At 48.0% G+C, this 23,872-nt stretch overlaps 1 protein-coding gene across 3 annotated transcripts in view; it reads right to left on the bottom strand.

Annotated features, from left to right (window-relative positions):
* Positions 1 to 10,502: 10,502 nt before the first annotated feature.
* The window catches only part of ZNF341 (zinc finger protein 341), a 40,026-nt gene continuing 26,656 nt past the window's right edge, over positions 10,503 to 23,872 (bottom strand). For all 3 annotated transcript variants that reach the window (XM_043479721.1, XM_043479723.1, XM_043479722.1), the window contains 6 exons: positions 21,779 to 21,987; positions 17,252 to 17,348; positions 15,561 to 15,693; positions 13,769 to 13,880; positions 13,468 to 13,538; positions 10,503 to 11,720 (listed from right to left, as the gene is read on the bottom strand). In XM_043479721.1, the coding sequence (XP_043335656.1) occupies positions 11,191 to 11,720; positions 13,468 to 13,538; positions 13,769 to 13,880; positions 15,561 to 15,693; positions 17,252 to 17,348; positions 21,779 to 21,987 (1,152 nt within the window). In that variant the 3' untranslated portion in view covers positions 10,503 to 11,190. The remainder of the gene's footprint in view (positions 11,721 to 13,467; positions 13,539 to 13,768; positions 13,881 to 15,560; positions 15,694 to 17,251; positions 17,349 to 21,778; positions 21,988 to 23,872) is intronic.

The following is a 23,872-nucleotide window of genomic DNA, read 5'->3' as shown; positions in this document are numbered from 1 at the left end:
TCCCGGAGTCCACCCAAACCCATGTCCATTGTGTCGGTGATGCCATCCAACCATCTCATCCTCTGTCGTCCCTTTCTCCTCCTGCCCTCAATCTTTCCCAGCATCAGGGTCTTTTCAAATGAGTCAGCTCTCCGCATCCGGTGGCCAAAGTATTGGAGTTTCAGCTTCAACATCAGTCTCTCCAGTGAATACCCAGGACTGATCTCCTTTAGGATATACTTACTATTTTGTAGGTGAGTAACAAGACTCAGGTTTCCCTGGTGGCTCAGTAGTAAAGAATTCACCTGCTAAACAAGAGATACAGGCCAGTCACTGGTTGGAGAAGATCCCCTGGGGGAAGAAACGGCAACCCACTCCAGCATTCTTGCCTGGAGAATCCCATGGACAGAAGATCCTGGTGGGCTACTGCCCAAGGGGTTCGCAAAAATTTGGGTACACCTTAGCAACTGAACAGCAACAACCAAGACTCAGAAATGGAGTGACTGACTAGCTTAACTTACTAGCCGTGTCTTCACATACGCTGTTCCTCTACCTGCAATGCCTTTCTATGCTTTATTCACCTAACTGATACTTTGAAACCTAGTTCTTACTTCTCTTCTAACAGCAAAGCTAGACTGCAAAGGTTCAGAACCCTCCTTGAATACTTACTTGGACACGTTACTTCCCTTCCTCTGTGTGCGGCCCTTTCCAAAACTGTAAACTGGAGATAACAACAGGACCACCTCTGAGCTTGTGTGAGATAGGGAGTGTTAGATGCTTACTTAGCGTAGGCCTAGCTCAGTAGGTGCTCAGAAATGTGTATTTTATTCTAGGTCATCATTATGCACAATAGCAATTACACCAGGAGAAGACTCAAAACTTTCAAAAGTAGCAGAAGTATTGAGGGTTGTTTTTATTTTATTTTTTTTCCCATTCATTACAAAGGCCAACTGGTTATGGGTTCACATATCATTGTTTTCCTTTGTCTTTTGCTGTCAAGAATCACTTCTCTTCCAACTAATAAAAATAAATGAAAAAAAAAAAAAAGAATCACTTCTCTATTAGCAGTGAGTCTAGTAGCTAATATTTCCCTCAAGCCCACAAATCTAATTTGCTGCTTCCAGTCTTTTGCATTAGTAAACCAGTTCTAAGTAAACCTGTTCTGAATGAAGAGCTGAAGTGCTTGCCTATGAAGAAAAACTTTTTTTTTTTTTTAAATCACTTCCTGCCTGGACTCTGTTGCCTAGGAACAGTTTCAGATAAGTGAGAGCTTAATGGAACTTCTCCTCTATTATTTCACATATATGAGTCTTGTCTCCTCCCCAGACTATTATCTACATATAGACAAAAACAACTTTTGAATGTGGTCCTTGATATTTTGTTGCTGTAGCTGCCACAACCCCAGCCTGCACCTATAGATAACTATTCCCAGAGGATGAGAGAGTCCATCTCACCCAACTTTCCAGGTTAGAAACACTTTTTCAAATGTAAGAGACATGCTAGAATTGTCAAGAATTCTCAGCAACATAAATTGTGAAACATAAGCCAGACTTGAGTTTGTTTTGTAATTGAGACATTGCAGTATTTTAACGAGCTTTGCCAGTGGCTCTGCGGTAGAGAATCTGCCAGCAATGCAGGAGACTTGGGTTTGATCCCTGAGTCTGGAAGATCCCCTGGAGAAGAAAATGGCAATCACTCCAGTGTTCTTGCCTGGGAAACCCCAGGGACAGAGGAGCCTAGTGGACTACAGTCCCATCAGGTCACAAAAGAGTCAGACACTATTGAGTGACTAAACAACAACGACAATATTTTTATCAAAATAAAAAACAAAAACAGGGAGGTTTCTGTCAAGTCATCTAATGGGTAGAGCAACCCCTCCATATCTAAGCAATCAGCCTCTCCTCTCTTATCTAAGTCATGCTGCAACCAGACACACAGGTAGCAAACACTTGCTGGGTTTGAGCCATGACCCAAAGAATATATGAATGAGCAGACTCTGTAGACCTCACCACCACCAGTCTCATATTGCTGTGGGGAAAACCATGGATGCTATCAGAGCCCCTCATGTCATAACTCTGGGAGCCCAGAAAAACATCTTGGGGATATGACAGCAGAACCCTTAGATTTATTTATTCATTTTTAGAACCCTTAGATTTAATCTTTAATACCAACCACAATCAATTGGTGTGGGTCACTCAGGTTATTGGGTTGAGAAGAAGTCTGAGTCTGCATCAGGACATTTTGTAAAAATATACTGAGATCAATTCATGATGTCTGCCTAGTGTGTGTGAGATGGGAGGTGGTGACATATGGGCAAGGTAGCTGCCGTCATGGCTGAGGATTCACCTGCCTTGGTAGAGATTCTCAGGGCAATACTGGGCTTCCCTAGTCTTAATTTTTTCTGGTCTCTGGTCTCTTGGGCAAATGCATAGCCTTTTCAAACTCAGGCCAACTGTTATTGATCTCAGAGGGAGAATAGTGAGCAGTCCTGAAGAGAGATCTTAGTTCCCTACCCAGAAATTGAACTGGGTAACCTGGATGAAAACCCAGAAATCCTATCCATTAGACCACTAAGGGCTAGAGGCTAGAAGCAAAGGGCCCTGACTCTTTACCAAGCTTGAAAGCAAGAATAGTTCAAGGAGGCAAAAAACTGTGAAAATAGGAAAGTTTATTATTAGAGACACAGCATAACATGTGGGAGAGCGCACAGAGAAACAGTTTGTTTAAGACAGAAGCAAGGCAGAAACATGTATCCAGAGAGAAAGGATATGGGCCTCCTCTTCAAAGAGTAAGAGCGCAGTAAGTCAGAAGCTAGGCAGGTACACATACCCAATGAGGAATATGGGTGTCCGGAATGAGGAGCGCAGTTAAAAGGTGATTTAAACCACTCATATAGGGAAGGTCCCTGGTGGTCCAGTGGCTAAGACTCTGTGCTCCCAATGCAGGGAGCATAGGTTGGATCTCTGATCAGAGAACTAGATCCCACGTTGCTGCAACTAATAGTACGCATGCCGCAACTAAAGATCACAGCATGCCACAATGAAAACCCGGCACAGCCAAATAAATAAATATTCAAGTCACTTATATAAGACAGTGCTTCCAGGTTTTTGTTTACATTTGGCCAATTATCTTGTTTCTTTCTTCACACCTAACTGGTCGACGCACCCTCCTCAAGATGCATACGCAAATTTTCTCTAAGATGGATCCTACCTCAAAACACTTTGGGCATGTGCCCACATTTTTTATGGGTGGGATTGCCTCCCTTTTCAACCCCCAAAAAGCCTTCCTGCGCATGTGCAGATAGGGAAGTCTTCTTTGACCTCAGGAGTGGGCACACTATCTCTCTACTTTAGCAAAGCTCAGCTTCTGACACTAGCTTTGTCCTTGGAGTGTCTGGGTGAGGACAAACTGAATTTAACTCCACTTAACAAACACCAACTGTCCAGCCCAGGGGCCCATCTACCTCCTACCTCAGTATTAGTTCATTAAAAACTATGTGAAGGGAATTTCCCGGTAGTCCAGTGGTTAAGACCCCGTGCTCCCAATGCAAGGAGCCCGGGGTTCAATCCCTGTTTGAGGAACTAGATCCCACATGCCACAACTAAGGCCCAGCAAAATAAATGAATATTTAAAAAAAAAAACAACTATGTGAAAAGAATGGGCTACCATGACTTGCAATAACTTGAATAACTTGCATGTATTATGCTAACTGAAAAAAATTAGACACAAAAGCCTGTGTGATTCCATTTACACAAAGTAGAAAAACAGGCAAAGCATGCATAATCCATGGTGACAGAAGTCAGAATAGTAGTTACTTCCTGGGATAGTATATACCAGGCAAAATTACCATTGTGGGCGTGCTGACAGGTTCTATATCAAGATCCAGTGGTGTTCACATGGGTGTATACAAATATATATTTTTATACTTAAGATCAGTGTCCTTTGCATACTTTATACACTTAACTAAACATGTTACATTGCAGTTTTAAAAATGTCCCTAGTTTAAAAAAAAAAAATGTCCCTAGTAAAAGCAACAATAGAAGCATATAAAGTTTTGATTTGTTTACCAAATATCTTGCACTCAAAAATCTCATCTTATCTCTATCCACTAAAGCCCCATGAAAGAAGTATTACTATACCATCTCCATGTTACAGTTGAGGAAACTGAGAACCACAAAAGTAGAAACCACCCAAGGTCATGTGGTTAAAGACACCCTGCCATATATTTGGTACCTTGTGGGCATCATTCTAATGGGGGACACAGACCTTTGGTTTTACTTCAAAACCTACACTTGGCCTTTTCAAGATGGCCACCAGAGATAGGGCCATCCTCCTTCCATGCCCCTCTTTGGGCTCCTTTGTTGGAACCTCTGACCTACATCCCATGACCAGTGGTAGCTCTCGGGTCATTAATATTCACCCCGAACGACGCCCTGGCAGCCACTCAGCCAAGCAGGTTGCCCTGTGGCTCTCCTTCCCAAAGAGAATCTGTTTTAAAGTTCAAGTGTACATTCCTCAATTCAGAGTGGGAGTCAAGTGACCTCTACAGTGAGCAAGCAGCATGGTTTAAGGTGGTTCAGGGGGACTAGGCGCTCATGAATAACAATGTGAGGGAGTCAGATTTAGGTCAGGGTTTTTTTTGGGGGGGGGGGAATCTGGAACTGCTCTTTAAAAATATCTTCAGCACAAGAAAAAAAAACAATTTGTAACTGCGTATGGTGACATATACTGTGGATGGTGATTGCAGCCATGAAATTAAAAGATTATCACTCCTTAGAAGAAAAGCTATGACACACTTAGACAGTGTATTAAAAAGCAGAGACATCACTTTGCCGACAAAGATCCATCTAGTCAAAGTTTGTTTTTTCCAGTAGTCATGTATGGATGTGAGAATTGGACCATAAAGAAGATGGAGCACCGAAGACTTGATGCCTTTGAAGTGTGATGCTGAAGAAGACTCTTGAGAGTCCCTTGGACTGCAAGGAGATCAAACCAGTCAATCCTAAAGGAAATCAATCCTGAATATTCATTGGAAGGACTGATGCTGAAGTTGAAGCTCCAATACTTTGGCCACCTGCTGCAAAGAGCCAACTCATTAGAAAAGACCCCGATGCTGGGAAAGACTGAAGGCAGGATGAGAAGGAGGTGACAGAAGATGAGATGGTTGGATGGCATCACCAGCCATGAGAGTCAGGGAAGTCGACCCCCAAACTCCTCCTTCCCCAGTGAATATTACACCCCTTCACTTGTATGCCCCTCATAACCAGATTGCCAAAGAGGCCTGGGGCAGCAGTTCTTCACCTGTCTGCCCCCTCTGCCTCTGAGAGTGTATCTTTGCTTAAATAAACTTTCACTTTACTTTCTTAACTTCTCTGCTTGTCTCCGAATTCTTTCCCAACAAAGAACCTCAGGTTCGCCTGAGTCACTATGATCCTTCAGGTCAGGAGAGCTGGATCTGAACTCAGTGAGCCTGAGAAGACCCTTCCCTTTTCTGGGCTTCAGTTCACCCTCTGTGATTCGACACAGTGAAGTTGGGCCTTGACCTCCTGCCTCAGCTTCTGTGATGAACCATACGCCAGCCACCCTTGGCCAGTAGAGGGGGTCACCCCCAACCCTGATGTAGAATTGCTAAACTCCCTGACACTAACTCCCTCCAGGTCCTGAGAACCTGCAGGGCACTTGCTAGCAATCCTGGGGGTTGGGAACATCTGCAACTGCTATGTCACTCCCTCCTCCCCAGGGGTGATAAAATTGGTCCAACCGGTTCTCCTGGGCCAGACAGGATACCTGCTCTGTCAACTGAGACTTCCAAGCCACCGCCTTTTCATTTGTCCCAGATATTCTCGGCTCCCTTTTAAGACAAAGGAAAGAGTCCTTCATATCAGACATTACCTCCCAGCTCTCTCTCAGCCTACATGGAGGATTCTTACTGGGGGAAACTTGGCCTCTGTGAGGTGGGAGGAGGGGATTGTGGAGGGGACCTTGTTTTCTCAGAGTATCTCAACAAATATTGATTGAGCAATTCCAGGGAAGTTCTGGGCACTGTAGATATACCAGTGAACGAAACAGACAAAGGTCCTTGAACTTGTGGGCTTCTAATGAGGGGAACAGACAATAAAGAAATGTCTAATATAATGTCAAAGATGATGAATAAAAATGAAGCAGGTTAAGGGACTAGAGAACAATGGGAGTGGGTGGGGTTTATTTTAAACAGATTGGCCAGGGAAGACCTCTCTGCAGAAATGACTTTTGGACAACAGTGAACAGAGGGAAGGAGCCAGCTATAGGAAAATCTGGGGAAAGAGCATGCTAGACAGAGGGAACCGTAAGTGCAAAGGCCCTGAGGCAGAAACTGTTAGGGGAAGCACACTGACTGAAACCGCCCACCCTGGCCAGGCACCATAGTAACCATTTGCATGAGTTGTTTTAGGACAGGAGGTCCTGGTAAGGAACATGGAACTAATAAGCCACCACCAACAGGAGAGTTCAGGAAAGATCAAAAGGAGACACCACATGTCCAACCACCTCCCAGAATCCTTCTCTCTGGCATCCATCTAGGCTGAACAAGGCTGCACCACCAGGAAGGACTCTGAGTCAGAATGATTGGCTAAAGACAACCCGGAAACTAATCCTATCACCATAAAACCCCCGAGACTGCAAGTGGCAAAGCTTTTCTCCTGGGCTCCTTTACCCGCCTGCTCTCCACTTGGGTGTCCTTTCCCAATAAAATATCTTGCTTTGTAAGCATATGTGTCTCCTCGGACAATTCATTTCCAAGTGTTAGACAAGAGCCCAATTTTGGGCCCTGGAAGGGCCCTTCCTGCAACAAAACTAGTTTATATGAGAGATGAACAGCTAGAGGGCAGGTGTGGCTGGAGTGGAGTGAAATAAGAAGAGTGGTAGGAGACAAGGTCTGCATTATGTAGAACCTGGATATCTACCGGGAAAACCTTAGAGTTCATTCTGGGTGGGATTGGAAGCCATTGGAGGGTTTTCAACAGGAAAGTGCCATAATCTGATCAGGCTCTAGAAAGATCACTTGGGTTCTTGTGGTCAAAGTGGTGGGGATCGTGGTGGGGAAAGAGAGAAAGCAGATGATGCCAGAGAGAAGGCTGATGATACAGTCATCCATGCAGGAGAGGCTGGTGGCCTGGAGAAGATAGTGTGGCCGAGCTCTGATTGGAGCCTCAGAGAAGTGGTTCTAAAAATAACCATCTCATCAGAGCTGGCAAGACCTTTAGAAATCCTCAGACTAGGCAGGAGCTCTGGAGTCTATCAGTCCTGGACTGGAGGCCCAGTTCTACACATTCCAGCAGTGAGTCCTTGGACAAGCTGCTATACCTCTCTGGGCCTTGGCTTCCCCACCTGTAAAATGGACGTGATAGGAGAGCTTGCTTCCAAGGGCTCTTAAGGACTCCAGTAACATGTAAATACGGTACAGAGCACAGGGTGTGGAGCTTAGTAATCAATCAGTAAAGCCAGGACTGAACTCCCCACGTTTATTGATAGAGAAACTGAGGGTGGCTCTGGTTTAGGGGCAGAAAACTGGAAGAGAAAGAAAGATTTACAGGGTTCCTCAAAGTCACATGTGTGTGTGCTTAGTCACTTAGTCGTGTCTGACTCTTTTGACCCCATGGACTGTAGCCCGCCAGGCTCCTCGGTCCATGGAGTTCTCCAGGCAAGAACATTGGAGTCAGTTGCCATTCCCTTCTCCAGGGGAATCTTTCCAACCCAGGGATCAAACCTAGGTCTCCTGCATTGCAGGCAGATTCTTTACATCTGAGCCACCAGGGAAGTTCAAAGTCATATACCCAGAGTCTATAAACAAGATGAATGAGTATAGTGGGCCAGGAACATGAAAACTCACGTGGCCTGCCTGGCCATTTTGCTTTTCCACTTTTGAGACACATGTAACGTAAGTGCTCACCTGAAAGGGCTGGCTAGCCCAGCTCCACCTGACTGCTGCCCCCTAGTGCCAGATACCCTATTTTTCTTTTCTTTTCTTTTTTTGGCTGTGTTGTGTGGCTCAAGGGCTTGTAGTTCCCGAACCAGGGATTGAATCCACACCCTCAGCAGTGAAAGTGTGGAGTCCTAACCAGTGGGTTTCAGGGGAATTCCCTCCCATTTTTCAAAAGAAGTCAGAAGCTCAGATTTTTATGTGAAACCTCCCAACTTTAAATTACATTTTCTAATCACTTCTGGAGTATAGGAATGCAGTAAATTTTTATATATTTGTCTTGCTGTTATTTAAGCATCCTTACTATTATTTCCTCCTTTATAACCAAACACCATTTATTTTCCTTGCCTTGTTCCTTTGCTAGGCCTCCTACATAAAGTTTAAGTCATGACAGCAGGCACCATGGTCTTGTTCCTGACGCAGAGGGAACGCCTCTTACTTTTCATGATTGTAGGTCTTGAATTTCATAACTTTTAAAGGCTGGTTCATTTTTTCCAAACACTGTGAAAGTCAAAGTCTATCAACCTGTAGGCTGCCAATTTGTGATCTCTGTGTTACCTCAATTCTCTGAGTTGCAACAACAATCTCATTGGGTAGGTGCTGTTAATATCATTCTTCCCATTTGACATATGAGGACCCCAAGGTTCAGAGAGGTGAAGTAACTTGCCGGTTACACAGCTGGGAAGAGGCCGCACCAGGATTCAAACCCAGATCTGCCTGATGCCACAATCTGGATTTGACAAGCCTGGATGCCCAGGTGAGTTCCTCTTTCTACTACAGCCTGTCCTACAGAAGCTCTGTCATCAACTTTGAGTGACCCTTGACCATGGGCCTTCCCCTCTCTGGGCCGAGTCTCCCATATGCCAGCCTAGAACAGATTTAGCTACGAGAACCCCAATATCGCCCCAGCCTCCTCACCTGCAGTCCAACTCCACATATTTTAAGTATTAGACCTGATCTGGATATGGCCCTTGTTTGGGGGCCTGGCTCTGCCACTTACTGTTGTGTGACTTGGGGCTGCTTAACCTTGCCTTATCCTAGCTGTAAAATGTGATTAAAAGTAGCACTCACCTTAAAGTGCTTAGGACACACCAGACATGACCTAAGTGCCTAGTCAACTTTAGTCCTCATGATTATTGATAAGTGCATGCATGTGTACATTGACAGGAAAAAAAGAGAAGTATAATTTAAATAGTTATATTAAGATGGAGATGTGGTTGTTCACATTTTTTACTATAACAGTTACAATTTTTAAAAAAATGTTTAATGCCACCCATGATGCTTTCATTATAGAGAATAGAGAATATATTCATTGTAGAGAATAAAATTCCTTAAGCCAACATCCAAGGGTCTCTCTGATTTGACATTGACCCATATTTCAGTACAGCAGAGTGGCTAAGCGTACATGGAAGCAGGCCCCCCAGCTTGAATCCCAACTCTGACTTACTGTGTGTGTTTGGGCAAGAAACTCTGCCTCTCTGGGCCTCTTTTTCCTCACCTGTGAAATAAGAAAAGTGACAATTCTCACCTGATGGGGCTGAACTGATGTGACACAGAAGGGTTACAACACAGCTTCTATCACATGGAGGTTTGAAGCAATTAGTGATTATCGTGATTGACCCACTTCCCCCAAATCTGTCACCCTGTGACAGAGATGTCTCTGTCACCCCAGCCCCGGCCTCGATCACTGTCACGCCTCAAGGTCATTGTTCATGCCCTGCTCTGCCTGACATGCCTTCTTCTATCTACCTCTGTGTAGTATCTACCTCTTCTTCTATCTACCATCAAACACTCTGTGTCAAGGCTACTTCCCCCTCTGAGACTTCCTGTCCCCACCAGTCCCTCCCCTGGCCCTTCTGACGGCTGGGCCAGGTACACTTACTGCCCTCACCCCCTCTGCTGCGCAAGGCTGCCTCACTCATCCCTCCCACTGCATCACACCCTTTCCTGAGGATGTGGGGAAGTCGGCCTTGCTCTGAGCTCCAGCCACAGGCCCACACACAGATGTCTGAGGGATGTCCTCTTCAGGGAAACTCCGTGATCAGATTGCGCCCGACAGTCCTCTCGAATCCCGTCCTGTCCCATCTTGAGTCTCAGAGGCCTCTCCTGCAACTGAGGCAATGTGGCCCAGCAAGGTGGTGGTGAAGATAAATAAGCACGCACTGGTCGAGGCCCCTTTTCTCCTCCCCGTCTCCCAGGGAACCTGGTGTGCCTCCCCCCTGGACTAGTTGGAGACGGGGAAAGGAATGCTCGATGCAAGGGTATCTATGGCCATTTAGAGATGGTAGTCTGGCTCTGGTTAGAGTTTCTGATCACAGTGGGTTTTAGGGTAAGACCCAGGATTCTGCATTTTCAAAAGTGAGTTATAAACCCCTTCCTCGGGGGGTTTCCATGGGTCATGATCTAAAATAACTGTTCTGGGTGCATCAAACCTCTCTGTGGCTATTGGGGTAGGATAGTTGTGAGTGAGGAGCCAAGGGACCCCTCAGCCCCCACGTGCTTTGGAGGGGGGACTGCTGCCACCTAGGGGCTAAGAAAGAAGCTGCCAAAGGTAGGGCCTGAGCCATTTTTGATTAAAAAAACATTTATTCAGCACTTGTTCAGTGCTGGGCACTATGCCAAATTCTTTGCACACTTCATCATACTGGATCCTGATGACAGCCCTATGAGGTAGTACTGTCATAAGCCCCATTGTACAGATACGGAATGCGGGGCTCAGAGAGGTGAAGTGACTTACCCAAGGTCACACAGCAAGTAAGTGTCAGTGCTTGGATGTGAAGCCAGATCTGGCTGATAGCTGCACTCTAACCACAACACTTGAGTGCCTCCTACATGCCTACATTACAGAGTCATCTGGGGATGCTGGGAGGAACTGCATGTGAAAAGGTTCAACAAACAGATAAGGACTCCAACCATCTCAGGCCTCAGCAGCTTGCTTAGAGGCTGCCCCTTGGCAGCCTAGAGGAGGGGTGGATGGGACGGCCCTGTCTTCCCCCTTAGGCAGCCTGACCACCAGCCTGGACCAGCCAGACCCTGGGCCTGCTCAGGCTCAGCTGCCTCGGATCCCAGAATGGTGCAGGGCTTCCCAGCAGGACAGGGGACACAGCGGGGCGGCCTTGGGCCAGGGTTTACAGATGACGTTCCAAAAGGATTTTGACCAATGGCTCACTTCCCCTGGGAAGGCTCTCTGGTCTGCTCCCAGGGGCTCTGGACCTAAAGATGAGCATCAGGCAGGAGCAAACACCATGGGCCCATCACTCCGAGGTCTGGATGTAGACGGGCACGGCGAGCATGGCACAGGAGCCCTCGGCCCCCGCCTGCAGCTCCGCCAGCGCCAGGTTGGAGCCCAGGCCCTCGGCGTGCCCAGGTACTACCAGCTCAGGTTCGCCCCCCACCGTGCCCCCCACTACGATGGACAGCACGGCATCTGGCTCCGAGAAGGGCGGCTTGCCTGGGGCGGCCTCGGGCACAGGCCCGGCCCCTGTGTCCTTCAGCTCCTCCAGCCCGAGCGGGTCGGGCAGGGGGGTCACCACCTTGTGCCCACCGCCGCTGCCGCTGCGGGGGGCCGCCCTTCTCCGGGGGGGCCGCCGGGCTTGCAGGTCCTTGTCCTTTTGGGGGCCGAGGCGGCAGCGGTGGTCCTTGAGGTATTTGTGGCGGGAAAAGCCCTTGGCGCAGCCAGCACAGCGGAACTTGTAGTTGCCCGTGTGGGAACGCTGGTGCTCGGCGAGGTGGGCGCGGCGGCTGAAGGACTTGCTGCATAGGGCGCACTTGTGGAGCTTCATGCCTGAGCAGAGAGGAGAAGGCCGTGAGAGGCGCCCAGACCCTTCACCCTACACGGCTGCCTCGGCGCTTGGGAGTAAAACCCGCTTTCTCAGCTTGCCCTGTGAACAGGGGTGTGACCTGCTCCCTGCTCCCTCCAGTCTCATCAGCCTCCTTCCCCCAGCCACTTCTCCTGTGCCAGCCTCCTGCCTCTGGGCCTCTCCACGTGCTATCTCCCTCTGCCTGGAACAGCAAGCTCAGCCCCCACACCGTGGCTAACTTTGCCAGGTCACCATCATCTCTTCCCTCTCTGGTTGGCCTGCCTCACCCTGGCCCCCTCACACCACTCCCCACAGGGCACCTGGAGAGGTCTTGGTAAAACTTCTCCACGACACTCCCTGCTCTAGACCCTCCAGTGATTCCCCTAGTTTCCCACGGAGCTGCGTGTAGCTGACCACCCCCTTCACCTCTCAGCCCTTTCCCCTCCTCTCGCTTGCTCTCTGAGCTCCAGGCCCCCTGCCCACCGTTCCTCATCTCAAACACTCCCCAGTCTCTTCCCTGCCTCAAGGCTTCACACCTGCTGTTCCCTCACCCTGGAAGCCATTTCCTGGCTCTTTTCATCTCACTGTCCTTTTCATCTCTCAGACTCAGCTTTTCTGTCACCTCCTCGGAGAAGTCCTCCCTGACATCCACTTCTTTTTTATTCTCTGCCCTCTCACTCTGCTTATTTCCATCTTTGAACTCAGCATATTTTAGTGTAATATACTTATTTGTCTGCTGTTTGTTTTTTATCTCTGCCACTAAATGCTAAGCTTCCCAGGAGAGTGGGGTGGGGCTCTGCCTGACTCCCTCATGGCACCCCCAGTGCCTGACACATGGTAGATTCTCAATCATCACTCACTAGGTGAATCACTGGTGCCTGCCTCCATGTCCATGGTGAAGTCAGCTCCATCCCACACACAGCTTTTGCCATGGCCCCCTCAGTTTCCCTGGAATGCCAGCTCAGAGAGGGGGCAGAAACTTGCCTGAGGTCACCCAGCAGGACAGTGGTAATGCCAAGAAGCCAACCTAGGCTCTTTGTCTCCAAGTCCTCAATCTACTCTCCCATATTTCAAACTAGATCCTTTCTGGAAACCAGTGGTTGTTCATCAGGGGTGACTTTACTACCCAGGGATTTCTTGGCTTGTCCCCTGGAAGCAGAAATGCTGCTAAACAATCCACAGTGCCCAGGGCATATATCCACAACAAAGAATTATCCAAGATTATCAATAGTGCTGACACTGAGAAATTGTGTAGTAGACCAAATGGTACATGAATGTGGGAAGCCAGCCAAGCTGCTCCAGTGAAGCAGCGCTCTTGGGGGGAGCTCTGTGGAGGCCCTTGGAAACTGAGGAGTGACGTGAAGACCCCTACTCCACATCCCAGCTGCTCTGCTCTGCCGAGGGGACCAAGGAACCTCTCTGGCCTTATCTTGGACCCACTCAGAGTCGGATCTCCCTCCCACATGACCGCACCTCTATCACAGTGGGTGCTTCTCTGATACAGTCATCTCATGAGTCAGCCTCCTTCTCCACCTGGAGGCTGTGGCTGACTCACCTCTGCGTATCCTGAGGACCCAAACGTAGGCAGGGCTCATGGGAGCAAGAGTCTGGGGGCTAGAAGGTGTCACGCAGGGATACTAAGTCTCATGAGACATGCCTGCTCTTTCTGGGGTCCTGCCCAAGGGGCTCGAGCTGAACCAGACCTTCCCAGCAGGTCCAGGGGCCACTTACCGGAGTGAGAGAGGATATGAGCCTTCAGCTTGTCTGGCCGATTGAACTCCTTACTGCAGCCCGTGTGTGTCCTAGAACCCAAAACACTGGTGAGGGGAGCGCGCTATGCCCAGGACTCTCTTGTTGGCCACTCTGCTAGCCCTCATCTACCCTGGGAGCTGGGCAGGGAAGCAGAGTAAGGCAGCCAGGCAGAACCCGGGACAGGACAAAAGGTGAGTGGGCCTTACGCCCTCAGCCCCGGCCCCTTTCCACCCCACAGCTGGTAAACCTGCCCCTCCTACCCAGGGTCGTCTCTACTCACGAGAAGGGGCATTTGTATTTCTTGAATGGCTCATGGATCAACATGTGTCTCTTCAGTTTGTCCTTGCGGTTGAATGCGGACTCGCACACTGAGCATTTGTAGGGCTTCTCACCTGCAGGAGGAAACCCCGTTGGGGGGATCCAGGGTGCCCTGAGAGGGAGTCTGAATTTTGGGCACAGGGGTCCCCACCAGATGGCAGCAACTCCTTTACAGAGGTGGCCTGGGGAAGACCTCTCTCTCCTTCCTCAGGACTTTGGGGGCTGCTGCAGTTAGGAGGGGCAGGAAAGGCCTCTCCAATGGGGCAACACCTGAGGTGAGCCCTGAGCGGGTGAGGGAGTGAGCCAGGCAGACATCTGGGAGTGAGTCCAGGCAGGAGCAGAGGCGGGGTGCTGGGTGTGTCTGAGGAACAAAGTGGAGGCCCGTGTGGCCGGGAAAAGCAGGGAAGGGAGCAGGAGGCAGAAGAGGAAGTGGGCGAGGCAGCCAGGCCCAACAGGGAGGGCCTGGAAAGCCAAGGTTTCTACGCTGAGCCGAACGAGAAGCCACAGCGGGGCTGAGCGGAGGAGGGCCAGGACCTGACTGCGTGAGGAGAGCAGACTGAGGGCGGTGTGGGCTCAGGCAGGAAGGAGGCAGGAATAAGAAATGGGAAGTGGCCAAGTACTGGTGATGCTGAAAGCAGAACCGGCAGCCCTTGCCAATGGACTGGCTGTGGGGTGGGAGAGGAAGAGTCAAGGACGAGCCTGAGGCATGGGTGACGTGAGTGACAGGGTGGGCGGTCATGACGTTTACTGAAATGGGGTCCACTATACCGGAAGAGGGAAAGTGAAAAATGAAAGTGAAAGTCGCTCAGTCGTGTCCAACTCTTTGCAACCCCATGGACTATATAGTCCATGGAATTCTCCAGGCCAGAATACTGGAGTGGGTAGCCTTTCCCTTCTCCAGGGGATCTTCCCAACCCAGGGATTGAACCCAGGTCTCCCGAATTGCAGGCGGATTCTTTACCAGCTGAGTCACAAGGGAAGCCCACGGGAGCGGGGTATTACATCTTATCTGATTGAATCCTTACAACAAACCATAAAAAGTCCTCAATGAGAAAACTGAGGTTCATGGTGTATACTTAGTGTTTGGGGGAACTAAGATTCCATAGCTCAGCACTATGGCCCGGAGCCCACTTGCGTCGCCCCAAATCGTCTGCTGCAGATTCCATGGGTGGGGCTGGTGGGGGTGGGGCATGGGGAGCAGCTCTCATCTATAGACAGGGGTCGGGGGTCACAACCTGCCCTTTGGAAAAGGTCTATGACTGGGCCGTTTTATTTCCTGCCATTATTTCCTCTCTGTCCTCCTCTCTAAGATGAATGAGTACTTTTGAAAAATGCCAATCCAATGACTGAGGTAATTCTGATCATTACAATGGAACGGTCTGTAGTCATTAAAAAGGTTAAGGTGTGGGAAGGAATTCTGTATCGAGAAGAGTGGGCCCAGTCCCAGGGGCTCAGAATGGTCTCAAGGGGATGATTCCTAGAGGCAGAGCCAGGAGTCCCTCCACCAGCCTCCAGAGGCTCATCTCCACTCCAGTGTTGGTGGAACCTCTTGTTCCCTTGAGATGGCAGGTAGGTAGGGGGCCAGGAAGGAGATGGGGATGAAGAGAAGGGAGGGGATGGCCAGGAAGGTGCTGAGGAAGAAGGCTGAAGGAGCTGGGAAGCAAGGCCAGAGGGGGATGGGAAGGGGAACAGACAGGGTGTCTGGGGGAGGGCAAAGGGGACTGAGCAGAAGTTGCTGGGGGGTGGGTACCCACCTGAGTGGATGTGAGCATGCAGTTTGAGGTAGTGCTCCCGCCGGAAGAACTTCTTGCACACCTGGCACTTGAACCTGCCTCCGCTGCCGTGGGTGGGCAGATGACGCCGCAGGTACCGTTCACAAGGAAATACCTGGCAGGACAGAGAAGTCAGTGTCAGGTCTGACTCACCACCCTCACCACATTAGGAGCTCAAGGGGGGCCTCATTACCAGCCCTTATGGCCATTACCAGCCCCTATGGAAACACATTCCTTTCTTCCCACCAGGGGTCAAGGCTCACAGTGTCCAGCTCAGTCATTAGAACCTCATGGCTACCACTACTCACCCGTAAGACCAGTCAAGACAGGCCTGCTCTGAGCTTCTGCCCAGGCTGTTGTTTCTACCCAGAGAGACTTTTTCTCTTAGCAGGAAACAAACTCCTACTCCTCCTTTAAGACCCAACTCAGGTCACTGCTTCTGTGAAGCCCTCCGTGACTTCTCAATGCCACACATTCAATGCCTCGAAAGTTCACCCATACTTTTAAAGTTAGCATCTAACCTATTTGAATAACAGCCCTTTGCTCACACGAGATCTCCCAGAGGGCAGAGAGGGGCTCTCATTTCCCAGCACAGGGCCTGAGTTAAATGACTGACAAGCAGGGGAATGAATGAAGAAATGAACACATAACTGAAGAAGTAAGTGGGAAGGTAATAAAAAGCCAGAAAACCCGGAAACCAAAATCTCCTTCCTCCCCAGGCATAGGAAGGACACTCATTCATTTTTTTCATTCATCTGATACAGATACATGGTCAAGGACACAGACCTAACTACTTACTCACTCCATCATCTCCTAGCTGGATAATCTTTCAGTGCCTTGGTTTCCCTGTCTGTAAAATAATAGTATGCCAGCCTCCTAAGGTTAAACGAGTCAGTTTCAAATTGAAGGCTCAGAACTGCATCTGGCACAGGGTTCTTGCTAATTCATGATACCTTTTATTCAGACCACAAATTCCAAACCCCCAAATTAAGGCTGTAAAATTAGAAACATCTACAATGAGGCCGAAGTGAAACCAGGACTGTCTGTCCTGGGAAATCTGCCATGTAAGGTGGTAAGAAAATGAGAAGAACAAAGAAACCAGTTAGACACACCAGGGGGTGCAATCAGCAAAATCCAGACTTCAGCAAACGCCACAGGACTGAAGGCCCAGCTTCTTCAACAAATTCATTAAAAGAAAAAAAAAAAGAGCATTGATGGGGGAATCTGTGGATTAATAGAAACTGTGGTCGGATCAGCCAATCACAACATATGGACCTGATTCAAACAAACTTTACAAAACTTATGTTTTGGGGAAAAGTAAAAAATGGAACCCTGACTGCATTTTTGATGGGTGTGAAGGGCCAGGCTTTAGTGAGACCTTCCAGATCCACTGAAAAAAAGAACTGATACTAACCAGGATAATAAGGTGTCAGGAAGTTGGAGGCTGCTGTTTGCATGCTGGGCCTGGCCCCAGTAGCAGGCCCGGGCCAGCCAGGGTGGGCGACCAATTGGTAAGACGGGCCAGGCAGAGCTCTCACTCCTGAAGAAGTGCTGTCTACAGAGACAACCCCAAGCTTGGCCTGCACGTGCTGAGGCAGGAGGGGAGGAGAGGTCTTCGCTCCACCACCTCTCGCCCCCTACTTCCGCCTCGCCAGAGAGGGCAGGGGTCCCACCTTTTGGCAGTGCGGGCAGGGGAAGTTGTGAGTGGCGGTCTGCAGGTGATGCTCCAGCGCCTCAGGTGTGGAGTACTTGTTGACACATTTGACACACCTAAATGGGGAGGAGCAGAGAGGTGAGAGAGCATGCACTGGGCTGGAGGCAACCAGTCACACCCCTCTCCACCATCACTGGTTAACATCCCCGCAAAACAGCAGCTTCAGGCCACAAGCCACACTAAAGAAAAGACCCCACAGTCTTCCCACCACGAGAACGCTGGCCAGCAAACGGGCGCATTTACAAAGCAGTACCAATGAGGAAAGCTAAAGGCAGGTGGGCAATTCATGCTAAAAACAGAACTGTGGGCCCTGCCATCTGTACACCAGGGCCACGGTGGGAAACCCACAGCCAGGCTGCACCTGCGGTGGGCCCAATGGACTCCCCCTCGGGGCACACCCTGAAAACCACAAGCTAAATGCCTGCAGATGGCAAGAAAGAAGGAGGGGGTGGGGTGGGAGCTGTGCTACCAGGAGGGTAGAGGCTTTGTGAGCTGGTGGGAGGAAGATGGGAATGGCTCAGGCTCTGGTGGCAGGAGGCATAGGTTTGCGGGGGAGGCAGTTTCGCAAGACCATTAAAATGAAAACTCCCTGACAGACATGCCACCCTAACTAAGTCATGCAAGGTAACATGCCCAGCAATAGCGCAAACCCATGTCGTGTGTCTCCTGATACAATGTGATGAGAAAGACACAGCATCACTTCGTGATGCTCCTGCCAAAAGTGTTGATCCTGGACCAACCCTGAGGTCAAATCAGACAAATCCAAACTGAGCGCATTCTACAAAATACCTGGCTTCTACTCTCCCAAAATACTAAGGTCATGAAAGACAAAGACAGAAAGAACTGTTTCAGCAAAAGGGGGACTGAAGAGACAAGGACAACCAAATGCAGTGTGTGATCCTGGGTTGGACCCTGGGACCAGAAAAAAGTTTTTTCTTCATCTATAAAGGATCTTATTGGAACAACTGGAAATTTTTGCATAAGCCCTATAGATGAGATAACAGAATTGTATTGATTTAACTTCCTGATTTTGATAACTACACCATGCTTTTATGGAAGAGGCTATCCTTGTTTTTAGAAAATAAACATGAAAGAGAAAAGGTAAAGGAGCATCGTGTCTGCAAATTATTCTCAAAAAGCTTAGAATGTGATGCAGCCAGTGTGGTTAGTATTATAATACCTGGGAAATGTGGGTGAAGGATGTGTATGGGAATTCTTTGTACTATTTGTATAACTTTTTTAGAAGTCTGAGGTTATGTCGAAGTAAGTTTTTTTTAATATATTTATTTATTTATTTGGCTGCAATGGGTCTTAGTTGCAGCAGGCGGGATCTCTAGTTATGGCATATAGAATCTAGTTCCCTGACCAAGGATTGAAGCCCCTGCATTGGGAGCTCAGACTTTTAGCCACTGGAACACCAGGGAAGTCCCTCAAAGTAAGTTTAAAAGAAACACTTCCTGAAAACGATTGCCTGTGGGATGCAGAAGTGGGTCAGGATGGATAGGGAATTCCTTTTCATTCTATGCGCTTCTGTAGTTTTAAAATACTGCATTGTATGCACATAAATTTATTTTTTCAGGTAGTAATTAATCTTTTGCAAACCCCTCTTTGACCTGAAAAATTACTTCTAGGAACTTATTTACAAATGAGCAAAGATATAGGTCCAAAGTTGTCCCCTGTAATGTTGTTTATAATAATGACAAACTGGAAATAACCCAATTAACCCATAGTACGAGACAGGTTAAATAAATTGCAGCCTATCCATGTATAATGGAATGCTAATGTCTCCTCTCTGAGCCTCAATGTCCTCATCTTTGCAATGGGGAGAACACCACAGCTACCGGCAGAACTAGCTTCCTCCAAAATTCATATGGTGAAGTCCTGACCCCCAGTGTAATGGTATTTGCAGATGGAGCCTCTGGGAGGTGCTTAGGTCTAGGTGAGATCATGAGTGTGGGAGCCTCCAGATGAGATTAGTGCCTTATAAGAAAAGAGCAGGGACTTCCTTGGTGGTCCAGTGGTTAAGAATCTGCCTTCCAACATGGGGAATGTGGGTTCAATCCCTGGTCAGGGAACTCAGATCCCACATGCTGAGGGGCAACTAAGCCCACGCACTGCTACTACTGAGCTACATGCTCTGGGGCCCACATGCCACGACCAGAGAGAAGCCCACAGCACTACTAGAGAGACGCCTATATGGCACAGTGAGGAACCCTCAGGCTGCAACAAAAGAGCCTGATGCCACAACCAGGACCCAACGCAGCTACAGGAGGAAAGGAAGAAAACAAAAGACCAGAGAGAAAGGGCACCCTCTCTCTCTCGTGTGTCTGTAATATTTTGTTATAGCCACCTGAACTGACGGATACAACCTACCTCCCAGGAAGGCAGGGCTCAATGTCCCTAAGTCAGGTCAAGGCACCTTGCAGGTACTCCCTTCCTTTTACTTGGCATCTCACTCCAGAGAGCCACACAGCTACAGGGACTCCTAGAAATTCCACAGATTGGAAGGGCAAAAGCAAGTGCTCTCTACAAATGGGAATTACTCATCGTTATCCAGAAATCACCTCTTAGCTGGTCAGAGTTCACCTGGCTTTCCTGCCTCTGGGGCCCTATTTCCCAATCTCCCCCAGGGTCAGATGCCCTCTACCCTATTTCTTGAGCCCCAGTCCCCCTGCCAGCTTCTCAAAGCTCCTGTGATTTCTACAAGATCCTCAGGCCCTGGACCCCACTTTCTCTCCCAGGCCCCATCTAAACATCTCCTCCCACTTCCATTCTACAGAACAAATCATTCTAAACCACTTGCTATTTTATTTCCTATCTTTACACTTACTGTTCCTCCTGCTAGAAAGGTACTCCCGGCCATCCACTGTCTACCTGGTAAACTCCTACTCATCCTTCAAAACCCAGTTCAGATTTCATTGCTCCTGGGATACTTTCCCTTGCCCTACCTCTCACCGTGGGTATATATGTTTATGATAGCATTTTACCACAGCATATAGTGAGAATACATACACTCCTGTCTCTCTAAGCAGTCCATGCATTCTAGACTCAAAGTCTCTATTTACTTATTTCTGAACCCCAGAAGCCTCACCCAGGAGCCAGAGGTGGGCCAGGGTGGAGGGGGGGGTGCATTAACAGAGGTCATCAGCCAGCTCCCTGCAGATATAAGTCTGCACAGAGAGCAAAACCATTCTAACATGAAAATATTCACTAATGAACTGGAAGAAGTCCCTGGACAAAAACTCCTATTTTTTTTTCTGCATTAATACCTATCCTCATGGATAGCTGGGTTTTGTGAGGCAGCTGCTCCCAAATGACATAAGGCTAATGCACAGCGAAATGAATGGAGAGCAAGAGTGAAGGGTTCCTCCAAGTCATGGAAGTGATGCTGGACAATACCATTAGCAAATGGGATTCTGGAGGAGGAGCCAGAAAGCTCTTAAGGAAGGGAAACTCTAAAAGGATGAACACAGGCTCAGTAGCTCCAAAGAGAATGACGAGGACAATTACAAGATCAGTGGATCCAAAGAGAATAATAGGAAGTTCTAAGGACTAAAAGCATATGGCAAAACGGAGGGAGCCCTTCATCATTTCTGCTAAAGGGACCTTCTTTATGACTGAAACAGAAGACTACAGCCATGTAAAGGGTTGTCAGAAAAATTACCCTCAATAAAACATACATTTAATTCATTCCTTGTTCCTTGTCCCATTCTAAGAATCAGCATATAGCCCCAACTTTAACCTAAATTTTATACTTTTATACTTTTATGATTTTTGCTTTCAAATACACGCTTGTGCATTTTTTCATTTAAGAATCATTGTAGGATTTCCCTGACAGTGTTGTGGTTAAGAATCCATCTGTCTCAGGATGGATTCAGGACTCAGGTTCAGTTTCTGGTCCAGGAAGATCCCACACGCCATGGGACAACGAAGCCCATGAGCCACAACTATTGAAGCCCGAACCCCAGAGCCCATGCTCTGCAACAAGAAAAACCACCACAATGAGAAGCTTGAACACCGCAACTAGAGAGTAGCCCCCACTTGCCACAACTAGAGAAAGCCTGTGCTCAGCAACCAAGACCTGGTGCAGCCAAAAAAAAAAAAAGCTAAAAAAAAAAAAAAAAAATCAGTGTACCATTCTATGTGTAATCTAAATTGTGTAGCTTATCAGACAAAATACTATTTTCATAATATTTTACTTTAGGGAAAAACAAATCTTTTTTCCACTATGAACAAGGAAAAATCAGCTTCCCTTTTTTAAGATTTTTTTTTTTTTTAGGTTGCAAGTCTGCCAAGTTGAAGAATGATACAAGGAGGGCCCACATTTTCTGCCCCCTCGGTGCCAAGGCACACAACCCACTGTCCCAGGTTGGACCCTGAAGCCTCAGATTCCCCTCTGAGATGTCCCACTGGACCCGAGCAGTCGGAACCACCAAGGGAACGGACCCCCGGGCTTCCTGCGGGGAGCGGGAAGGGGGTCACGTACTTGTAGACGGCGCTGTCCTTCTTGGGGCTGTGCTGTGGCAGGAGGCTGTGTGAGTACTGATGCACGCCTAGGTCGTATAGCGAGGGGAAGTCCTTGCCGCAGAGGTGGCAGCGGTAGCTCAGCTCCTCCTGGTGGCTCTTGATGTGCTCCAGGAACGCGTCCAGCTTCGGGAAGGTCTGCGCACAGCTCTTGACCACACATTTGTATACCTTGGGGGGAGAGGCAGGGCAGGTGAGGGCGGGCTGGAGAGCCGCCTCCACTGTGGTCCCCGGTCCTGTGATGTCCACCTCCAACACCGCTCATAGAGGACCCAGCTGCTGTTCCCCTGCCCTCCTGCTGTGGGAGCCCTGGATTTATTATTATTTTTTCTTCATTCATTATTTTTAATTGAAGGATAATTACAATATTGTGTTGGCTTCTGCCATACATATTATTTTTTTTAATTTATTTATTGTTTAACTGGAGCATAATCGCTACAATGCCATGTTCGTTTCTGCTGTACAACAATGTTAATCGGCTATATGTATGTCAACCACAAATTGGCACTTGCCACGGGCACTTGCCATCTACCTCTACAAGGATTAAATCACGTGTTGCTACAGCTGACCCACCCCCTGAAAGGAGCTCAGGGTGGACAGCAGAAATGAGGCACTCTGTGCTTGAGGAAAAACTAGTAGGACAGGTCTTCAGGTATCTTTAGGAGCTGATTTTATGAGCCTAATTCTTGTATCTCCCTATATCTGGAAAAGCACTAAAATCCTTCATGGTGATGACTGTTCCTCGTGACTAGCAAAAGCTTCACAAGCCTAGCGGAAACCTTCTGGAAAAAAATATGTGCTTGATTGCATGTACTCCCTCTTCACCAAAATCTCATATATACTGACCTTTCCCTCCCTGCCTCTTTGGAGCAGTTTCTCAAAGCTATGTGAGGCGCTGCCTCCCGCACTGCCCTCATTTTGCCCCTATAAAACTTAACTCTCAGGTTGTGCATTTCTTTTTAAGCCAACATGTATATGTGTATTCCCTCCCTCTCAAGCGTCCCTCCCACCCCACCCCCATACCACACCCTAGGTCGTCACAGAGCACCGAGCTGAGCTCCCTGCGCTGTAGACAGCTTCCCACTAGCTGTCTATTTCACACATGGCAGTGTATACACATCAGGGCTACTCTCTCGATTTGTCCTACCCTCCTCTTCCCCGGCTGTGTCTACAAGCCCGTTCTCTACATTTGCGTCTATATTCTGCCCTGCAAATAAGTTCATCTGCACCATTTTTCTAGATTCCAAGAAATGTAAATTAAAACCACAATGAGGTACCACTTCACATTGGTCAGAATGGCCATCATCAAAAAAATATATAAAACAATAAATTCTGGAAAAGGTGTGGAGAAAAGGGAACCCTCTTATGCCGTATGTACTGGGTACACTTAAGAAAAATTATCCAAAACCTGCAATGATAACATCTTGAAAAGATATGAAAAGATGGCGTCCCATCCTTTCAATGTTATGAGAGAACGGTGGCTTTCCACCTCGAGCCTGCATCACAGTACAGAGTGGCCACTTCCAGGGAATCTGACGCAGCAGGTCTGGGTGGGCCTGAACATGTGCATTCCTGCCAAGCACCCAGGTGATGCTGAAGCTACTGGGCTGGAGACCTCACTTTGAGAAGTGCTATCTGGCAAGCAGTTAGGTAAAGACAGTTAAGCTGCTAAGGGTCACCTCACTCTCTGGGTGATGTCACTTGTTTTGACTGTTTATTACTGATCAGAACCTAGACTCTCTAAAGTTAAATGTTAACTTGTAGAAAACTGATCCAATGTAAATGATTTTTGTTATGTAGAAAAGATAACTCCAGTGGGTTTTGTTTTTTTTTTTAACTCCAGAGGTTTTATTGCCCTGAAGGACATAAACCAGATTTATATCTAACTTAGTAATCTTATTTCAGGATTCCTTTTTTTCACTGACACAGTTACACAGAGATATTGGTATTAGTGTTCCGTATCATCTTTTGACTGGCTTTGTCATTTTTCCAGTTCCCCCCATTAATGAATTAAGCAAAATTCTGATTCAAGTTCACTATATTATTTGTATGAAAG

Source organism: Cervus canadensis, chromosome 10 (genome assembly GCF_019320065.1).
Source record: "Cervus canadensis isolate Bull #8, Minnesota chromosome 10, ASM1932006v1, whole genome shotgun sequence".
NCBI classification, from domain to species: Eukaryota; Metazoa; Chordata; class Mammalia; order Artiodactyla; family Cervidae; genus Cervus; species Cervus canadensis.
Note: the sequence above shows the minus strand (reverse complement) of the source record. Positions and strands in the feature narration are given on the sequence as shown.